Source organism: Rhinopithecus roxellana, chromosome 6 (assembly GCF_007565055.1).
Source record: "Rhinopithecus roxellana isolate Shanxi Qingling chromosome 6, ASM756505v1, whole genome shotgun sequence".
Taxonomy (NCBI): domain Eukaryota; kingdom Metazoa; phylum Chordata; class Mammalia; order Primates; family Cercopithecidae; genus Rhinopithecus; species Rhinopithecus roxellana.
In genome coordinates, this window is record NC_044554.1 from 88,989,774 (window position 1) to 89,004,058 (window position 14,285).

The 14,285-nt window shown below is 36.4% G+C and overlaps 1 protein-coding gene across 3 annotated transcripts in view; it reads right to left on the reverse strand.

The window, feature by feature from the left end:
- Window positions 1-14,285, reverse strand: part of HERPUD2 (HERPUD family member 2) — a 53,246-nt gene that overhangs the window by 23,660 nt on the left and 15,301 nt on the right. For all 3 annotated transcript variants that reach the window (XM_030932663.1, XM_010361126.2, XM_030932664.1), the window contains 3 exons: window positions 7,900-7,977; window positions 5,078-5,191; window positions 1,317-1,471 (listed from right to left, as the gene is read on the reverse strand). In XM_030932663.1, coding sequence (XP_030788523.1) covers window positions 1,317-1,471; window positions 5,078-5,191; window positions 7,900-7,977 — 347 coding nt within the window. The remainder of the gene's footprint in view (window positions 1-1,316; window positions 1,472-5,077; window positions 5,192-7,899; window positions 7,978-14,285) is intronic.

Sequence of the window (14,285 nt, forward strand, 5' to 3'; positions counted from 1 at the left end):
GTATATAACAAACCCACAGCTAACATCATACTGAATAAGTAAATCTGAAAGCCTTTCCTCTAAGAGCTGGAAAAAGACAAAGATCCCCACTTTCACCAGTCTTTTTCAACACAGTACTGGGAGTCCTAGCCAGAGTCATCAGGCCAGAGAAAGTAAGAAAATGCAGCCCAATTGGAAAAGAGGAAGTCAAACCATCCCTCTTTGTAGATAAAGACTCCACCAATAAACTCTTAGATTTGGAAAGTCACAGGACACAAAATCAAAATACAAAAATCAGTAACATTTCTACACACCAAAAACAAACTAGTTAAGAAAGAAATCGAGCCGGGTGTGGTAGCTCATGCCTGTAAATCCCAGCACTTTGGGAGGCCAAGGCAGGCAGATCACCTAAAGTCAGGAGATCAAGACCAGCCTGGTCATAATGGTGAAACTCTGTCTCTACTAAAAATACAAAAAATTAGCCCGGCATGATGGCAGACACCTGTAATCCCACTTACTTGAGAGGCTGAGGCAAGAGAATTGCTTGAACCAGAGAGACAGAGGTTGCAGTGAGCTGAGATTGTGCCACTGTTCTCCAAGATCCTACTCTCTGATCTGCTTTACCTGTGGCTGCATTTCCTCTAGAAGTGCCTAACCCAAAGGGCCTGCTGTAATTGTTATAGGGTGACTGTGGCAAGCTTCTTAAGAAAACTGCTTTATAAAACTATCAATACAACAAAGATCCTGGACAACATGCAGCGGTTAGCATATCCCTGTAATACATCATGGTTTTACTCTAACACAGTTGTTACCAAGTTGATCAGAAACACTTGTGGAACTTTTAAAAACTTTTAAAAACAGATTGCTGGGATCTGTACTCTTCCAAATATACCTTCACTCAACCACACTCCCCTGAAGACTAAATTGAGTAGATCTATAATGAGACTGAGTAAAAAAAAAATTAGTTACGTAGATCCTTGCTATTGAAAGTGTGGTCCAAACATCAGAAGCATCAGCATCATCTGGGAGCTTGTCAGAAATGCAGATTCTCAGGCTCCATCATACCTATTGAATACAAACCTGCAGCTCAGCAAGGTCTCCCAGTGATTAGGACAAACATTCAAGATTGAAAGCGCTGCCCTACATGATTCTGATGTGCAGCCAGGTTTCAACAGCAGTGCTTTTCTTAACCCTCTAGTTCTCAAAATATAAAATCAAGTACATGAATAAATTTAAAATGTACTTTAATTGCTGCAAAGAGGCTATGGTGAAAATCAAAAGGAACTCATTTTTAGGGGGCCCCAATCGCATTCCATAGCTACCACAATTTCACTTACCCTTGCATTACATATGGAAACTGGTGACTCTGTGTTTGGTCAGTTTGTGCTTGTGGAAGTGTACGCTGCCTCAATCCTTCCGAGGAAGAACCCGCAGCTAAAGACAACATTTCTTGACTAGATGATGGAGTTGTTGATCCTGAATGATCTGAACTCTACAAACAAAAATGTATAATTTTTAAAAGGAGATTTAGTTCTTTACAATCATAAAATTACAGGCACATTACTAAAAATGTATTCATGAAATCCCTCCGCAAAACAACTAAATTTCTTTTTTTTTTTTTTTTTTTTTTTTTTTTTTTTTTTTTTTGAGACGGAGTGTTGCTCTGTCGCCCAGGCTGGAGTGCAGTGGCCGGATCTCAGCTCACTGCAAGCTCCGCCTCCCGGGTTCTCGCCATTCTCCTGCCTCAGCCTCCCGAGTAGCTGGGACTACAGGCGCCCGCCACCTCGCCCGGCTAGTTTTTTGTATTTTTTTTAGTAGAGACGGGGTTTCACCGTGTTAGCCAGGATGGTCTCGATCTCCTGACCTCGTGATCCGCCCGTCTCGGCCTCCCAAAGTGCTGGGATTACAGGCTTGAGCCACCGCGCCCGGCCTAAAACAACTAAATTTCATAAATTTGCTGTTTTAAATCTTGTGTCCAGTATAAGTAGATACTTTAATTTTGATAAGTCAAAACTTATCAAAACTGCTTAATTAAATTAAAATATTCCATTTTTTCAACTAGAAATGGCTGAGGAGCAGAATAATACACAAAATAAGCATATTAAATTTTGAGGATTAAGTTAATGCATAAAAAGCTCTTTTCGTTTTATTTTTTTTTTATTTTTATTTTTATTTTTTTTTTGAGACGGAGTCTTGCTCTTTCGCCCGGGCTGGAGTGCAGTGGCCGGATCTCAGCTCACTGCAAGCTCCGCCTCCCGGGTTTGCGCCATTCTCCTGCCTCAGCCTCCCCAGTAGCTGGGACTACAGGCGCCCGCCACCTCGCCCGGCTAGTTTTTTGTATTTTTAGTAGAGACGGGGTTTCACCGTGTTAGCCAGGATGGTCTCGATCTCCTGACCTCGTGATCCGCCCGTCTCGGCCTCCCAAAGTGCTGGGATTACAGGCTTGAGCCACCGCGCCCGGCCTAAAAAGCTCTTTTCACATGATTAAATTAATGCACACAAAGCTCCTTTCTTTTTTTTTTTTTTTTTTTTTGAGACGGAGTCTCGCTCTGTCGCCCAGGCTGGACTGCAGTGGCCAGATCGCAGCTCACTGCAAGCTCCGCCTCCCGGGTTTACGCCATTCTCCTGCCTCAGCCTCCCGAGTAGCTGGGACTACAGGCGCCCGCCACCTCGCCCGGCTAGTTTTTTGTATTTTTTAGTAGAGACGGGGTTTCACCGTGTTAGCCAGGATGGTCTCGATCTCCTGACCTCGTGATCCGCCCGTCTCGGCCTCCCAAAGTGATGGGATTACAGGCTTGAGCCACCGCGCCCGGCCTACAAAGCTCCTTTCATGATGCCTAACACATATAAAGTGTTCAATAAATGGTACTAATTACAGAGTCATTTAAACAGTTACTATGTGTCAAGTACTGTACAACATCCTACTGGTAACACATTGGTTTAAAGTAATGAAAAACAGGCTAGAAATCAAAAGATCTAAAATCTAGTGTTATCTCTGACATTAACAAGAAGTATAACCTTAAAGGTTCACTTAACCTCTCAGAGTCTCCACTTTCCTACAGAAAATGAGATTGGACTAAATTTTCAAGATTCCTTTCAGTTCTAAAATTCTATTAGTTTATAGAAATCACTAACAAATATTACTTTTTTACAAAATGAACTATGAGGATCAAAATGTTAATCGGGATTTTTTTATTCTCATGCTCAAATTTTTTTAATCTCGTGCTCATGGATTCAGTAACCGTAAACAATATAACTCCCTGAAGACCATCCCAATTTGTTTAAAAATAGTTTGTCAAGTGTTTCATGTACATTTAAAACACAATTACATTTTACATAAATTACAGTTCTTCCACTTTAAAAAGCTAGGTACAGTATTATTTTAACATCCTTCCTTTAACAAGTTTGTTAAAGTGTATTTTACCCATACTGCCTTCCTATTGACAGGATGTCTTTCTGCATGACTCCCATGCTAAGTCCTGCCATGTGAAACGTCCAAAACAGTCTTTTGCAAAACAGCCCACACCAGTCTTTTGCAAGACTAACAAAAACTTACTTTAAAATGTTACTTCACACACAATAGATATCAAATATCTTACTAAGGAGTCTGGATTCTTAGAAACATAAACTGGGAAAGGCTGCTTTTTTGGCAAGATTTCTCATTAAATGGGCCATCATAATATGGTGCTCATTAATACAATTATTAGAAGAAAAGCCTAGTCATTTGGCAGCACAACCTAATTTCTCTAGAACTAATGATTTCTGACCTTATTAGGTAATTATTTTATGATTAGATCTTTAAAACATTTTCAAATCCCTTGAAATTTCTGAACCATGAAAAATTAAGGTGAATTCAACTTAACATTCCTTTGATACTTTTCAGGCTTTCATAACACTCTGAAAAAAACAAATATACACACTAAAGATACAAAATCATGGCTGAGCAACCCACTGGAAGAGTCAAAGTCAGAAGGCTGTTTCCGAACAAAAATTGGAGCAATACAACTGTGTCCGACAACTACAAAAAAAAACTCTGTGCCAATGCCAATGTCTGTGCCTTTCCATGCCAAGACAGGAAACATATAAAGACCCTTGGGTGTTTTGACAAGGCATATTTTATTTAGTTTAATGTGCTAAATTCCCATGGCTGGTACTAGGAAATACTTACCATTAAGAGAATACTAATTAAATACAGCAACTGGAGAAGCTAGTTTCTTAAAGCAGCAGTTAACTCGTATCTATTGAGAGACCTTTCAACTAGTTCCCACCCCTGTCATTTGTGCTCTCTTTCAAGCTTTGGCTGGATTCTTGACAAGGAAAGCATACTTAGCAGTATACAAGTTCCCTGCCTGCTCAAGAAGTTGAAAGCAAGCTTCCACTCATCCAATCCTCTTACCTGCAAAGGTGTCATAGAAAGCCTTTATGGGAAATCAAAAATAACATAAGAGGACTGAGGACAATGTCTTTGAAATTTACAGAAAATGTCTAAATCGAGAAAGTCAACTATTACAAAACATTTCCAAAACAATTTTAGGCAGATGGAAAAATAAGGATGGAGGAATGAATACCCAAGTCTGAAAGAAATTAGCACATTAAGTATTACCTCCCCAAGCAGGTGGAAGGTACACCCAAATCCAGTCATTTTTAAAAAACAAAATCCTTGACCAAGTCATCTACTTCAAGAAGATTTAGGGTACTTAAATTTTAAACAATTTAATCTACCTTGAATCAAATATACTATTTTAAATACCTGGCATATTTCTGAAATATCATTGGCCTAAGAATTTATATTATATAACCATAACATAATTCTGTTTTCTAAGTATTCCAGTAATTAAACTTTTGAAGATGAAATCTATTACTGACCTGCCATACAGCAAATTATAACTCATGGTGAATAGACTTCAAGGGATAACACTGCGTATTAGACCTTTCAAAATGATAAACTTTACAAAATGTCTAACTTTAGTTCAAAACGCAATCTCAAAATCCACAAGCTCCAATTGTTCTGTTTTTCATTTAGTTTTTAGAGGCAAAAAATAAGAAGAAGATGAAGAAGAAGAAAAGTTCAATGTTTACTCCTCCCAAAACAACTCACAGAATTGCTGCTGGATGCCAATGCTTCACGACTTTCTCTATTGGTGCTGGATTTTGGAGAACTGGGAGGAGTCCGAGAAGTACATACTAGATGAACCATATGATACTCATCTTGCTAAAATTAAAGAAGATTACATTTAAAGGGTAGTACTACAAAATGTACAGTTCAAAAAGTCAGTAGCTAAACTGAAATACTTAAAACTTAGGTCCCTTTACAGCCTAGCCGTTCTATTACTGATAAATTGTTATCATTTGAAGGTAAATTTGTCATTTTATTTGGGATCCTTTTGAATTCAAATCTTCTCCATACTTGGAAAATGATCTAAATACTCTAATTGCTGTATTAAAAAATTATTTTGCATACAAAGCAGTCTTAAAGCAAACAATGTTGTGAAAGTTGTATCAGCACAATCTATCATTTCAGCATGAAAACATCTAGCATCTTAAACTTTTTACAGTTTACATATTTCCATCACTTGAGGCTTAGCAACCATAAAAGAAACTCAAATAACTTCATCATAATCACGTTTGCCTTAATTTTAGCAAGGTGATTTTTTTACTCTTTTTGGAGTCAAAAACTATTTTCATCTATAACACCTATAAGCAGATATAAAACAGACATTTAAACTATATTCTGTAAATATCCCATGTTTTTCCATAAACTTACAAATATGACTGAAGAAAAACGTAACAAATAACGATTAGGGTTGGCATTTTAGCTTTAGTGAGATCATGAGCATATTTATTTATACTTAGACATAAAGCTAGCAAATAAGATGGAGAAAGGAAAGAAGGAATAAAGGAGGACAAAGAACAATGAGGGATGAGTCAGCAAGTTTTAAAAAAGAAAAGAACAGAATGACAAAGAAAAAGGAGCAGAAAGAAAGATACCCAAATGATGAGAAAGGGAAACAAAGTTACTAGAAACTAAGAATGTATCACTTGCCTACCATGAACCTATAATTGTGCTTAAATTTGGAGGCAAATCCAAGAAAGGGTACAACAGGCCCTTCCTTAAAGAGGCTCGTGATATTGTTAAGAGAGTAGACTTGTGCACTACAGCACAATTACAGAAACAGAGAACAGTCTTTTTTGCGTGAAACTGAGAAGTCCAACCTTAATTACTTTAGGAGTTTGGAGGAAGAAGTTCAGGGTTAGAATGCTAAAGAAAGGCTTCAGAGACAGCACGACAGAAGGTATGCCTGGCAAAGAAGGTTGAAGACACTCCTAATTTTCAATGCCCCTCTTAGCTTCTTAATACAGAATATTAACAAGCATACAAGTATAAGATGTTGATCCTTAGAAACGTAGTTCCAAAAGGTCATTATTAATCACAATTAATTCACAGAATTTATTTATCTTGGGAATGTTTCCATAAAACATTTTGTGACTAAATAGGTAAAGCTAATGGCAGCATTTAAACTGAAAAAAGTAAAGGGGTACATTGACTTTAACAAAAACAGTTGAAAGAACTATTTAAAATATAAACATATTACTCAACATGTTTTATATAGGAGCACAAGAGTTCTTTGACTGAGGCAGTTTTTATTTTAAGTTGTCTGGCCTGAAACCATTTCTGACGGCAAAAATCTTTTAAAAGTCTTCATGTGCAGATTTAAGCTATCCTTGGGGTAAAATAATTAATATATTTGTATTTCAAAGAGCAGATGGCAGAAAGGACTATATTGAAATATATTTTATTTCTGAGCACCAGCATAAAAACAAGAAAAAAAAAAAAAAAGACCAGCCAGAACACAGAGGTTTTCAGGGCTATTCTAAATGATACTATACTGGCGGAGACATGTCATTATATATTTGCCAAAACTCGTAGAATGTGCAACACAAGAGTGCACCCTAAACATAAACTACAGGCTTTGGGTAATAATGTATGTCTTTAAAAAAAAAGAGGAAAGAAAGAAAAAAGACAAAAAACCTGCTGCAAAATCCGCTATTTTTGAGGGAGTGGATATTGCACCATGTTAGCAATTTGAAACTACATAATTCCAGTAACAGCAAGAAGTCACACTGGCAAAGCTAAAATGTCAACTGTCTAAGCAGAAGGAATATACTAATTTTTTTTTAAGTTTCCCACAGGTGATCATAAACATACAGGAGAAGATACAGATCTTCTAAATTAGATAAGGAATATTCACAACAACAGTTTAAGTCAAAGAGCTAAGGCAAAACATAGAAGAAATTCAATTCTGCTATACTCACCAACAAAAAGCAACATTTCAAATGCTGAAAAGCTCTATAAGTATAAATTCCACAAACGAACATGAGCTAAAAGCTACCACTAAAATAACTAGCCTTCAAGCTGATTTTATTGAAAATATTGAAATATAAAAATGTATTGAAATATATTTTAGCTCTGAGCACCCACAAAGTTTGCTAACTGATGGACCAGTTAATTTCCTCCTGAAATTAAACTCCCAACTCACGCAATTTGTATAAAAATATGATGCAGCTGGCAAAAAGGAGATTTAGAGGAAAGATTGTTATCAATGAAAATCCGTCACCACTACTGAACATTCTACTTCTGCACTACTGACGTCAATAGCATTTTCTTACAAAAAATGGCAAATACCTGACCACGAATACATAATCCTACTTTAGATTTAACTATCAGATGAATATACAGAACCGTTACCTAAACTAGCAAGAAACTATCATGTTACTTTCTAATTTATCTTTACTTGTTATGCTACCCAAAGAGATTGATTTTAAGTATCTAAAAACTGAACTGGTTGAATACAATTTCAGAACATATCTCCTCTCACATTCTGAATGTATCTGGTATCAAATAGTGATAGAAAAGCTTACTTTTCTGAGAATGTCTTTCAGCTGCAGATGATCGGGAAGCAGTCTGCCCGAATACACCAATCTCTGATCCTTCGTCAACTAAGAAATGGGACAAAGAAAAGAATTCAACTTTTCTAATTATGCAAATTGAAGGTTGGGAATAACATGCCTAATTATGGGTAAAATAAAACTCCCTTTAGGCACAAGTAAGCAGAAAACTGACACAATTTAAGAACTTTTGTTTTTCCAAATTCTACTTAAGAAAAAACATTTAAGAGTTCAGCAAATGGTAATTTATCTATTGCAGCTATAATAAAGTACAGATAATTAATATTATCCTGGCGGGGTGGGGGGAGGTAGGTAAATTGGAAGTCTGTCTTTTCAACCATAATGCAATGCATATATGACTATCATTAAGAAAACTTCAAGACTATATAAATGAGAAAGTGGTTGGCCTTATATTAATAGTCAACAGTAGGATAAAATTTCAAGGTCACCAGAATCATTTTGCCTTATTTTGTCAATTTTTCATCTAAGATAATATATGACTTATTTTCTTCCTAACATTGTGCAGAACAATTTACTGGTTTTAATTCAAGAGCCATGTAGATTTAGTTACAAATTTACTTACTAATTATTATTCCTACCACTCTCACAAATACCTTTGTTATGCTTTTCAAAAACACAAGACTAAAGAAAAATCAACACAAGTGCATGGAGAGTCAGTTGCCATCTCTATATGCAACCAAAATATGAAATTATGTAAAATTAAAGCATCTGTATATACTCCATATAAGGCCTATTTAATAACTGCAAAACAGGTGAATGTTCTTTGCATTTTATCAAAACAAATACTAGCCATATCAGTAATTCTTAAATATGCCAAATCCAAGCCACAACTATAACAATTTTTAAGACTATGTATTCAACATAGCTACTACAAAAGGGTCTTCTTATACTAAAACTAGCCATAATAGAAATTATCATACTAAGATCAGTGGTTCAGGCATCCTTACACACCAAAGATATAGCTATCCTTCCAAGATACTTAACCATTACACATATTCCAGTTTCTCCTGGAAGCATTTTGGAGTGTACCATTCCTCAAATGCACATGTACAAACTCCTATATATAAACAATCAAATACAATGCACAGGTTTGAAAATCATAAGTCTTACAACCTTTATATTTATATATAAAGGTTTCTGTTTATATAGAGAGAGACAGAGAGAGAGAGGAGCACTGTGGTATTGTAAAATATATTTGGTTTTCATGCTGTTTTCTGCCAAAGAGCTCCTAAAATCCTTGGAATCTTCAGAAAGATGAGTATCTTTAGTGTGCTAATAAGACAACTGGTGGCTGGGGGACCCTACACTGCCCCAGGATGGAGGCTGGTTGCCAGGGGAACCAACCAAGTGATTAGAAGTTTGCAACTTTCAGTCCCACCCCCACCCCCAACCTCCAGAAAGGGAGAGTGGCTTAAGGTCGAGTTGATAAACCAACGGCCAATGATTTAATCAATCATGCCTATCTAATGAAGCTTCCATAAAAACCCAAAAGGACGGAGTTCTGAGAGCTCCAGCATAGGAGAAAGAGTCGAAGTTCCTCGAGAGTGGATGGGCCCAGAAAGGGCATGGAAGCTCTGAGCCCTTTCTCCCAGTCCTATGCATCTCTCTTCCATTTGTATCCTTTGTAATACTATCCTTTATAAGTGAGCAAATGTAAGTAACATGTTTCCTTGAGTTCCCTGAGCTGCACTAACAAATTAATTGAACCCCAGGAGGGGGTCACGGGAACCCCAATTTATAACCAGCTGGTCAAAAACACAGGCCACAACCTGTGCTTGAGACCACATATGAAGGGGGGCAGTCTTGTGGGATTGAGCCCTCAACCTGTGGAATCTATCTCCAGGTAGATCGTGTCAGAAGTAAACTGAATTAAAGGACATTCAGCTGGTGTCCTCTGGAGAATTATCTGCAGAACTCCTTGTTGTTGGAGAGAAATCCCCACACATTTTGGTGACCAGACATTACAGAAGAATTCTGTATTGAGTGTTGTGGAGCATAAGAGAAACTGAGTTTGTTTTTCCTATATCCTTATAGGCACTGAATGGCCAACTATGCGAGCATGAGTTGAATGCTAAATCTACAATCAATGATTTAATTCCTGCCCAAAATGAATTATGCAATGCCTTATAAATCTCCATAATGTAGTTATTACAACTGGAACCTAAAGAAGTTTCTTCAGTAAGTATTACAGTCATCACTAACTATCACTTTTTTACCAAACATTTAATAAATAGATACTTTTATGTCATATCATCACTCTGCATAAAGGACATCAGTCTCTTTTTGTGAATTTTTTTCCTTTATAAAAATTCTCAAACATACATACAGTGGAGGGAATAAAATGAACCCACAGGTACCATCTTCAAGAATTCTCAAGTACCCAGCTTCAACAATTACCAAATTCTGCTATTCTTGTCTCATCCATCCCTCATTTCTTTTTATTTTCTTCAAAGAGAATACTGCATTTTAATTTTAAAAAAAAAAAGAGAGAGAGAGAGACGGGGTCTCACTCTGTTTTCCAGGCTGAAGTGCAGTGGCTATTCACAGGTGCGATCATGGCACACACTACAGCCCCCGAACTCCTGGGCTCAAGTAATCCTCCCGCCTCAATCTCTGGAATAGCTGGGACTCCAGATATATGCCACTGTACCCAGCTGAGTACTGTATTTTAAAGCAATATGACACATCATTTCTTTTCACCTGTACAAATTCAGTAAGTTTTATAATAACCATAATGTTACTACATTCAACAAATAATTCCTTAATATGTAATATCCAGTGCAGCTCAACTCTTCCCACTTGCCCAAAAATGTTTTTTAAAGATTATTTGAATCAGAATCCAAATAAAGTTCACACACAAAATTTGGCTGTTATGCCTCTTTTAATCTTTTAACAGTTTCTATTTTTAAAAAATTTTTCCCAGGCTATTTACGTGTTGAAGAAATTGTTCGTCTCATAGAACTTTCCAGTCTGATTAGGCAAACTGTATCCTCCTGGTATTGCTCCGCATGTTCCTGTAGTTCCTGTACAATGTAGTTAGATCTAGAGGGCTGATCAGATTCCAATTCCTTTTTGTATGACAAGAAGACTTTTGACAAGGGGGACCTCAAATTGCACCATTTTTGACCAGTAGGAGTCCCTACAAGGTGGCTCCTGCATTTTAACATGACCTCTGTCATCTCTAATAGCAGCTTCCTTGTTCTCAGGCACAAAATGCCCCAGAAGTTCATCTTACACATTTCATGCCCCAGACCTGGAATCAGCCATTGCTCCAGGATTCATGATTCATTTTAATGGGAAATGGTATCTAAAGACCAAAATCTGGGAGCTATGAATACTGATTTTTACTTGTCATTACTTCTTCGGTAAGCAGAGCTAGAAAATAATGTATTTTTATAAAGAGAAACTTAAATCCTGAGTTCATTGTGACATTTCCAACTAAATAGTATTCACTCATTTTATTTGTATCTTCTTACCCTGAAAATCTTTCTTGCTAATGACATTAATAAATACATGCCATTAGCAAATGTACTTATTTGTTTTATCCTACTATATGTAATCTCAAAATAACAATAACAAGATTGTTACTAACAATATTGAACAAAGTTTAAGATTTCTTATTGATCTTCTCTGTCCTTAGGATATAGGTCACTAGGCAAAATACAGTGTTTCAAAGTTACTTGAAATAATAATTCTTGTAACTGTGTCACCATCCTGATGTTTTTTAATTCTTGTGTTTTCATTTAGAGATTTCTCTATTTTTTTATAATTATATATAACAAAAAAATGGCGGTAAGGTAAAAACTATAAACAAGGTGCATTCAAAGAGGCTTTAGTTCTGTCCTTGTTCCATGATTTTGAATTGCCCTTACAATGCTTAACAACAAAGCTGAATACACACATACTGCTATTTTCCTCCTTTTCTTACATAAAAAGTAGTACAGTACACTTACTCTATTGCATCTTGTTTTCTCACTTAATAAACCAGGGAGATTACTGCTTAGCAGCATAAAAATATTTCCCCATTCTTTTTAACTAATGCACAATGCTCCATTATATGAAAGTACTATAGTTTGTTAATGGATATTTGAGCGTTTCTAGACTTTCGTTGTTACGCACAGTGTCCTCCCTTCATATTATTCTATTTATCTCTGTATTTTCCCACAGCATCCTGCAACAAGGAGATCATTAATGACATTGATAATGGTAATCTTGGTGGTATAACAGAATAAAAACCTAACTGGAATTGATTCAAGAGAAAAGGAGAGACACGTAGAGACAGCAAATATATACAACTTATAAACAATTTTGCACTTAAAGGAAGAAACAGGACAACAGCTAGAAGGGAAATGGGATCAAGAGAGGGTCTTGCTTTTGGTTTGTTTTATTCTTTTGTGCTTTTGTTTATTCAAGAGAGAAATAACGTGTTTGTATGCCAATAGGAGTAATTCAGTAGAAAGGAAAAAACTGATGATGCAAGAGAGAAAAACAATTTCAAGAGCAATGTCCTTCAGTAGCTAATAAGGGATGGGGGTCTTGTGCAGAGGAGTTGGACTTACAGCACAATATGACAGATGTAGGTAAAGAGATGATAAGAAACTTATACAATATCCCATCACCAGCACTCTGTGCCTCGGTTTCCTTATCTGTAAGATAAGGGCAATAAGAGTTTGTATCTCACAGGGCTTAATTTTCATAACAATGGAAATGCACATAAACTAGAACAGAACACAATGCCTACTGAGTATTCAATTAACATTAGGTGCTAATTTCTAGTACCTGCTCCTCCCACATCATGCAGTTTCATGAGGCTCTAATGAGATTATGGAAAAGTACCGAAAAGTTGAATGACTAACAGCAGGCTGTGTATATTCATTATGCATAAGAACATGATTTGGATGCTGCTAAAACAGGTTGGGTTAAGGTTGCAATGACTGTCACTTCACATGATTTAAAAAAAAAAACAAAGTCCCAAATCACGTTAGAACTTTGAAGTCTCAGTTTTTTTGTTGTTTTCTTTGTTTTTGTTTTTTTGTTTTGAGACAGTCTCGCTCTGTCACCCAGGCTGGAGCGCAGTGGCACGATCTTGGCTCACTGCAACCTCCACCTCCCAGGTTCAAACAATTCTCCTGCCTCAGCCTTCCGAGTAGCTGGGTTTACAGGCATGCACCACCACACGCTGCTAATTTTTGTATTTTTAGTAGAGACAGGGTTTCACCATGTTGGCCAGGCTGGTCTCAAACTCCTGGCCTCAAGTAATCCGCCCACCTCAGCCTCCTAAAGTGCTGGGATTACAGGCATGAGCCACCATGCCCAGCCTAAAGTCTCAGTTTAAAATGACATCTATAAACAACAAAAGGAAATCTTTTAATTAATTTTACCTTCTCTACGAGAAAAAATACTTCCATATTAGTCAAAAGAAGTCCATGTCCAAAACATAAGTTATCTAACTTACTTTTTTTATTTTTAGTGAAAGAATGTAGTATTTACCAACTACTTCTAGATGTTAATATATTATCTGCTTTCTACATGGATAATCTCCATTTTCCTATTAAACTGTAATAGTAATGGAATTTCTCAGATATTTTATCAAAAGCATCACTTCTAAGCAAGATAGGGAAAAAAATATGCTGGAAAACTCAGTATTTGGGACTACTGATCAAAATATACATAAATGGCGCACACTGGCAGTCCTACTTAAAATGTTTACTCCCATAATTTGTTAGTAGACAGGTTTAAAACAAATTTTTCACAGAAACAATAGGTCATTTTCAGTCAGAGACTTCAAAAGCCAAAGCTTGGAAAACTTTGCAATGCAATACAAGTTAAATAAATTTAGGAAAAGCATTTAGTTAAAAATAGAGGTACTGAAATCTCATGATAGCTATAAAGTGATTATCCAGATTATTGATAATATTAATTTTTTATCAAGATAAAAACTCAAAAGATTTTGAGAATTCCTAGTCCTGGAACTATGGGTCGCACACATACAAATAATTATTAAATTTAAAAGCTAGCACACACATATTGTATTTAACCCAAAATATAGCTAACTAAAGTAGTATGACTAGTATCCCAGAAAGAGACTGGTAATCCCTTATCTCCAAGTCCTTCTTTTTTAAAACCACCTACACCTACTAAACAGAAAGGTTAGGCAATAGCTAAGCAAGTCCATCAGCAGTAGGAGGAAAAGATGCAAAAGCACCCAGCAAAAGTTTCTGACTTTTGCAAGGAGAAAGACAGACACCACAGCCTTTATCATTTGCTTCTCTAGAAGAGGAATCAAGGTTTAGAAAAACCATTAGTAGGCATGTGTACATTTCATTCATATCACTGGT